Source organism: Brachyhypopomus gauderio, chromosome 8 (assembly GCF_052324685.1).
Source record: "Brachyhypopomus gauderio isolate BG-103 chromosome 8, BGAUD_0.2, whole genome shotgun sequence".
NCBI classification, from domain to species: Eukaryota; Metazoa; Chordata; class Actinopteri; order Gymnotiformes; family Hypopomidae; genus Brachyhypopomus; species Brachyhypopomus gauderio.
The window spans coordinates 1,817,479-1,825,402 of record NC_135218.1 but is presented as its reverse complement, the minus strand read 5'-3'; the positions used below and the strand labels follow the sequence as shown (position 1 = coordinate 1,825,402).

At 40.1% G+C, this 7,924-nt stretch overlaps 1 protein-coding gene across 1 annotated transcript; it reads right to left on the bottom strand.

The window, feature by feature from the left end:
- Nucleotides 1–2,603: 2,603 nt before the first annotated feature.
- cyc1 (cytochrome c-1) lies at nucleotides 2,604–7,186 on the bottom strand. The gene is made up of 7 exons (XM_077013754.1): nucleotides 7,029–7,186; nucleotides 5,884–6,074; nucleotides 5,373–5,499; nucleotides 4,386–4,543; nucleotides 3,901–4,061; nucleotides 3,636–3,736; nucleotides 2,604–3,082 (listed from the first exon to the last, which is right to left on the bottom strand). The coding sequence occupies exons 1-7, from the start codon at nucleotides 7,107–7,109 to the stop codon at nucleotides 2,978–2,980; spliced, it is 924 nt and encodes a 307-aa protein (XP_076869869.1). The 5' UTR covers nucleotides 7,110–7,186; the 3' UTR covers nucleotides 2,604–2,977.
- Nucleotides 7,187–7,924: the final 738 nt, after the last annotated feature.

Below are 7,924 nucleotides of genomic sequence, written 5' to 3'. Positions count from 1 at the left end.
ATGTTGTTTGTCAAAGAAGACACATGGATTACTTGGACTATGTCAATGAAGACCAAAGAGTACCACCATCTAGAGATGTTCTTGCTGACAGAAGTGACCCATTTCAACATTTTGATGACATTAGTTTCAGAGATCGTTTTAGAATGTATAAAATAGATGCCATGGAGATTATCTCATTGTTGGAACACAAGCTTTCATCTGTGACTCAGCGAGGACGGCCTTTACCTGTTCGTCTCCAAGTGCTCTTGACTTTAAGGTTCTTGGCATGTGGCACCTTTCATCGAGAAATTGGGGATTTAGTTGGTGTTATTGAACCAACAGTATGTAAAGTCATTCACAGAGTATGCAGAGCCATTTGTGACCTAAGAGGACAGTACATAAATTTCCCTGATGCTACAACCCAGGTAAACCACAAAGTACATTTCTATTATGAATATGGGCACTTTCCAGGAGTCATAGGCTGCATATTCCCATAAAATGCCCATCTACTCCAGATGCTGAGGAATACAGGAACCGCAAGAATTGGTTTTCCATAAATGTCCAAGGTGTATGCACTCCCCAATTACTGTTTTCAAACATTGTTGCACGTTGGAAAGGTGCTACTCATGATTCTCGTATTTTTCTTAACTCATCTCTGTATGCTCAATTTGAAAGAGGAGTACACGGTGGAATATTGCTAGGGGACAGTGGGTACGCCCAGAAGAATTTTTTGTTTACGCCATACTTGCATCCAGCAACAGCTGAGCAGTGGCGCTATAACCAGGCTCACATGCGCACTAGGGGTCTAATAGAGCGCATGTTTGGAATTTGGAAGAGTCGATCTCAGTGCCTTCGAAAAACACTCATCATTGCAACAGCTGTTCTACACAACTACCTGAAACAGCGTGGATGCCCTGATCCTCCAATTGAAGAGAATGACAATCCAGATGTACCACCATTTTCAGTAGACGCCAGAGAAGGACTTGCATACACAGATTCATTTGCACTGTGCCACTTTAAGTAGATATTCTCAACATTATCCATTTTTTTTATCTTCTGCTCAAATATACATTTCACATATAATGAGTTAATACATTTTTATTTCAAAGTAAATGTGTACATTTTGTTTGGTGCATTACAGAAATAACCATTACATCCAACATATTTATTTTATAGATTTATGTACTACTGTGGCATTTGAGACACTTGCATGCCTCTCTCCTTCATCTTCATTTCCAGTTCTACTTGTAGGATCTTCATTTTCATTTCATGCTCCTCCTTAAGATAATTTAACTTGTGTTCATGAAATTCACTTGCCAGCCTTTCATGGATAGTGAGTCTTTTGTTGTACTGACAAGTAGGCCTACTGGCAGACGCTGCCACACATGTTGTTGAGGATGTGGAGGGTACTTTGCTTTGCAAAACTACTTTGCAACTCCACTTCAGTTCTGACCATGTGACTTTCTCTTTGAAACCACAACAGTTCAGATAAATGCAGATTACATGACACTGACACAAATACAGTTTTAAATGTAAATTTATTAATTTAAATGAATTAATTTACCCAAAGTAGGTGCCTGAGATCCATCATCTGAACTGTCTATATGGTCATCATCTGGTATGTTCTCCAAAGGTTGCTGACTCTCCATTATTCCTGTCAGTAACTCATCCACCTGGTCAGGATCTTTATGTGCAGCCCCCCCCCCACCGGTCTTAAACCTCTCTCTTCGGGCTTCAGCAGCAGTCTGTTTGAGGCTTATTTTTATATTCTTCCACAACACTTGTATAAAGTAACTTATGTCAACTCACTAATTTCACAAAAGAGAAACCTAATAAAGCCAATTATTCTTACTTGGAGTTGTTGTAATGTTCTTGTAGATGTGTGTTCACTTGCATTAAATTTATTGTAAATAGATTTCCAGGCATTCCTTTTCTTTGATTCCGCAGCTGATGTGTGTTGTTTATCTTATCTTATTTGCTTTAACAGTTTTCTCATGCTCAGTAAAGTTTTTTGATCGGAGTCTCTTCTCTGCAGCCATGGTTTTACTTGTATCTGACTCTCCCGTTCAATGTTATTTTACACATTTCTGGGTCCATTCCATGTTTTATAGGCAACTTTGCTCCAGCTAATTCAGACTGTCACAGGTGGTTTTAAATTAAGCTCATTTACTTTAATTCAGGACTCCATAGTCCAGGTGTTAGTAACCATTAGTTAATCTGTGTTTCAGAAAGCCCTTTTTAAAGACATGATTAACTACTCCAGATTAAGGCCTAGTCCTGTCTTAAGTTAAACCCTGTCTGGGAAACCTCCCCATATTGTCATCTCAGTTTAATCAGCAGCATTTCTCTGCCATTTATAAAAATACACAACAAAGCGCATCCTGTATCAGTTCAACACAAAACATGTTTAGCCTACAAATAAGGAAAGATTATATTTGACAGGATGGTTGCCAACCCTACACTACTTGTCACCATTCAGGGGGAACCATCATTGTCCCACGTTAAGCAGGTCTTAGAACTCCTGCACATACTTTGCATTCATCATAGTGTATGTTGGTTAAGAACATAACATTATTTGCTTAAAAGTCATTTGATTATAGTGCATAAATATTCCACACATAATACTCCATAAAGGGGATTTATTTGGGCATGGAGTAGTAACCACTATTTACACAACAGAGTTGGTAGAACCTACCAGTCACCAAGATGCACAAGGAGGCAAAAAAAAAAAAAAGAAAAAAAGAATGCAAATCGATCAATACTAAAACCACCTTCATCTGTTTTGTTCAGATAATTTATTTTTGTACAGTAAAACAAAATACAGGTTTAGTTAGCGTCCACAGCCCAAGTCCATAAGGCAAATGGAACGCTATTTGACACAATCTCCATCCAAGAGATTAGGACAACCATATCTTGATACAATATGCATGTTGAAAAAGCAGACAATTGTGAATCAACTGTGGTGAAGTCAAATAAGGCTGAAGGCAGCTAGCCAGCATTATTTGGGAGGCCTGTAGGCAATCTTCCTGCTCTTCAGCACAGACCACTTGTGTCTCTTTAAGTAGTAGACCAGAGGGATGAAGACAATGGAGCCCAATACCATCTGGAACAACAAGAAAACAGGAGCAAATTAAAAGTGTTTAGACAAAGACCAAACTCAATAATATTAAATCATTACAGGTGTGTTGAAGAGGTAATTGTCATCATGTTTATACAGTCTTAGTGATCTGTAATAAAGCCAACATTACTGAACTATACCATTTCCGATCTGTTACCATTCCATTAAAGTGCGAACACACTCTGAATATATCATCTGGATAGTCACGTCGTATGGGGCAGTCATGGCCTGGCGGGGGGCAGTCATGGCCTGGCGGTTAGGGACCGGAGGGTCGTGGGTTCGATTCCCAGACAGGCCATGACTGAGGTGCCCTTAAGCAAGGCACCTAACCCCAACTGCTCCCCGGGCTAGGGCTGCCCACCGCTCTGGGCACGTGTGATCCACAGCCCCCTAGTAATCACTAGTTTGTGTGTGTGTGTGTTCTGACTGCACAGATGGGTTAAAAGCGGAGGACAAATTTCGATTGGGGTGTAAAAATCACAATTGACAAAATATGGCACATTTCACATATAGGCTGGAGTAGTAAAGAACTACAAACCTTTAGTCCCATACGTTTACGCTGGTCATGCTCTGGTTCAGCTGCCCACCTTAGGAAAGTGCAGACATCTTTAGCCACTTGACTCATAGTCGCTGGGGTTCCTGTGGGCAGGTAAAATGAGATTCTCACTTTATGCAACCCAACTGTGGGAATTTCGCTATGGCAACAGAAGAACATGAGAACATGTAGCATGACCCTAAGCATGGGTTTAATTTATTTTTTTTTACCGCATTCACATCTGAAATGTTTCACCACCACAACTCACCATCTTCATATTCAAGAACCTCGTTGTAGATGGGTGGAGCCATGGCGATAGCCTGGCCAGGGAAGTAGGGGTTGTAGTACAACTCCTCCCTCACAGACACCCCAGCTGGAGGGTCACAGTATCCAGTCAGCAGAGAGAACACATAGTCCTCTCCTCCATGCCTGAAAGAGGAGGAGCAAAAGTATGAGCAAAAGAGAGAGAATAGTAAACTGAATGGTAATGGGTGACTATCAAAGAGCTATCATTAAACAACAGTGGTTTGTATTAGCAGTGAAGCAAATGAGTGTTTTAAAGTGGGATGTCCCCAAGACATGTATATTGACAATAGTGGCCCACCAACAGTATGCAAAAGGGAATATGTAAAATGTTAAAAATTGAATTCACTCAATATGAAACTGGCACAACCTTTTTCATTAAAGCTTTACCCAAATCTGTTGAATCTGTACCTGTGGAACTCAGTTAATTGAAACTGGGGTGAACATTACCTTGCATTGACAATATAGCTGAGGTCAGGAGGCAGAGCTCCACTGTTAGCAGCACGAGCAGCCTCAGGATTAGCATAGGGTTTGGGGAAGTAATCCGAAAGCTTTCCAGGCCGGGTAAACATCTCTCCCGTTTCATCAGGACCATCCACAACTTCAAACTGATAAAAGATGTATGATGTTGCATTAACACTCATGATAAATGTGATCTATAAACAAAGTATAGGAATGACGTAACTGGCAAATATGACAAAAGGCTTTTGCCGTGACTTAGGGCTTGAGTCCAACATAGGTATTATAATGCTTTACAAAACACAAATAGAGTACTTTAACAGTTACTGTTATCAATCAGTAATGAGTGTACACTGAAAGTGATCTCGGGTCTTCACAGTAACCTCTCTCTCTCACACACACACGTGCTTGCGCACACATGCGTGCAACCACCCACCCACCCACCCACACACACGCTTTGTTTACATGCAAAGACTCATCAAACCAATAAGTGGAATTTCGATTAGATTAAAACTGAGCTATTTATATGCAAACTGTACCCCAATTTCCATTTATGTTAACACTACAAGTATTCAAATCCAAACCACACATTTCCATGACAACAAACTGGGGCGGGGTTTATTTTATAATTCCTGTACACCATTGTTAATTTGTTCATACTGTTGTCTGAACAGCTCAATACTGTAAACTGTATGACCATCCATTCTGATAAATATTTAGAGATATTGAGATAAAGTCTTTTTAAGTTTGAAGCATGTGTTCCTGGCTCCTGCGATGGTGAATACTGTAAAGTCCACATATGCTCAGAATATCCTTAAAGTTTCCAATTAGGAAAGTGATCAGAATAGCCTCAGTCATTAGCTACTTAGACTGAGATGTATACATGGATGTGTTCTTTTCTGAGTGAGCTCTTTTAATTTAATAACGGATTACCAGGCTGCATGTAAACGTAGTCTGTGAAAAAGAGAATCTTGTTACCTCCTCAGCTAATGCTTTGACCTCTTCCTCTGTGTGCGATACTCCAACCAGGTTACGAAAAGCCAGGAACTCCATACTGTGACAAGCAGCACACACCTGCTTATAGACCTGGTATCCACGGCGGACACTGTCAAAAGGAAGTAACACCAACATTGCAAAATTTCTTGTTACAAGTACGCTTTTCAAAACAACCTGTATTTAACATTATAGAACAAGTCAAGTGTGTAATATGAAGCAAGTTCAAGTTTGCAGGATGCATGACTCACGATGCTTGGTTTTTTAATTACTTACATTTAATAAGAAAAAAAACACTGGAAAACTAAAATGACAAACATTACATGCTGTCTTACTTAATGTCTTTAAACTATTTATTGGAATATTTTTCAGAATGAAATTTCAAAAATGTTTTAGTACAGTAGTGTGATGTTGACCATTTTAAGATTACTAGCCAGTGCTGATAACAGTATCACATCACTACGCTGCAGTTTTGTGTTAGGGCAGGTTGTGTTACCTGGCGTGGTCGAGGGCAGACAGCAAGCCGTTATGGCTCCAGGGATAGGAGGGGGGGTGCAGCTCTAGATCTGAAGCCTTGACTGACTGATGAAGCATCAGGGCTAGTCCTGCCCCTCCTGTGGTCAACAGCCCCAGTGTGGTGAGGGCTACCTTCCTCCCACGAGGTAAGCTTGCAAATGACATGTTGGCCTAGAAGAGATATCACACAGACTAGTCACATACTCAATTGACCTTTTACTATTTCATATCACACCTAATCTTTAAAAACTTTACAATGGAATCCACACATGAAAAATGCTAAATGTATTTGAGACCTCCATACTGCACAAGGTTTAGAGTCCTGCACATGCAGTATGTATATTATAAATATGCAAATGCTAAAAAAAATCTTTAATGCGGTTTTAACATGTCAACCTCACTTTACTTTGTATCAAGAGTCACCCTGAGCTCTGGTATTGGGATAGAAAAAAGTAGAATATTCCTAGTTTCCTCTACTCTCGGAACAAACTCAAAACGTCTCGTGTAGGTATTTGTGTCATTTATTTATGTTCATAGTCAAAATTAGGGCTACACTGTGAATGACCTAGTAAGGTTGAAAATATTTTTGTTAAAACTTGCATGTAACTGCTGAGACATAGGCTAATTGTTACAAACCACAACCCTAGCTGGTTATGTCATTTGATACTAATAGCGTGAACTCAGTGTCCCGGGAAAAGTCTATATTACAGAATGCTATAAACTAAATTGCCTTGACATACTGTCCTCAAGTAGATGAACGACTATGTAAAATCTAGCAAAGAATTACAGCGCCTTACACAAAAAGACACTAGCAATGGCAATATACACTGTGACCTAGGCAGCTAACAACAGATTTCCAAACATCTGAAACATTTGGTTAAGGACGACATTCATGTCAGACAATATATTAGTTTTTTGCTTTGCAATTCTAGCTACTTCAAAACCCAACAGAACAAACAGACGGATCTCGGTGTAAAAGAGGCGCCGTGACCTTGCTTAGGTTAGCTGTGCAACTTAGCTACAAAGCTAGCTAGCTTAACTCGACCTATTGTTACCCTGAATTTCTTAATCACTTATGGTAGAACAAAAGACTCATGAGCAGTTGAAGGACACCTGGTTTCGTACCCGAGGCGTATGCGCTGGTTTTGTAGTATTAAGGAAGGCTCTGCCGCACCAGGACAGCGGTGATACCCGCAGCGCCGCCATCTTGTGTGTGGGGAACACTTCCGCCCCGCTCCCCTTCACCCCAGCAGCACATATATCACACTCTCTAACTGTATCTCACTCTCTAACTGTATATCACACTCTCTAACTGCGTATTATCAATTTCAATAGCATCTGAGCATTACATGCGAACGGAAAACAATATATCCTATTTTTTTTATTGTATATGTATGCGTAAAATTCTTTTTTTCCTGCATGATTTGAAATAACGCTCTTATTTCTTAACGTTTCGCCTCCTGGCGTTTGGAGGTCAAATATTAAAGGACATATTCCGCAAATATCGTACTATTGGCAAACAAACACAACGCGATTTACAAATACAAAACACGATAGTTGTAAATTTATATGTGACTTTCAAACAAATGCAGAGCAACTTTCTAACACATCAGGTACAAATGCGCACCACTGTCTTTTGTGGAACACCTGACCTTTGGCACACTTTTAGCAGCCTTTCAGGATTTATTATTAGGGTTCACACACGTAGCCTAGACCGTAATGCCTAGAAACCCCAAACTTGGCAAAAAGGTTCAGTTAACTCCAAGGACCAGATTCCCATACAGGGACCCAAATTGGCCTGATGGTGGCGCTATAGCAGACCATGTTGACTTTTGGTCCATATCTCCTACACCGTAGGTCCTAGAACCAAAATTCCAGTTCCTATACATTCCTTGACTAAATTCAATAGGACTTTTAATATACAACCATCAAGCTCCGCCCACTTAGATTTCGAGTTAATTTGCATAATGTGCAAAATCACACACATCTTTGAGCGCGAACTAGTCCCTGGATTTTTCACA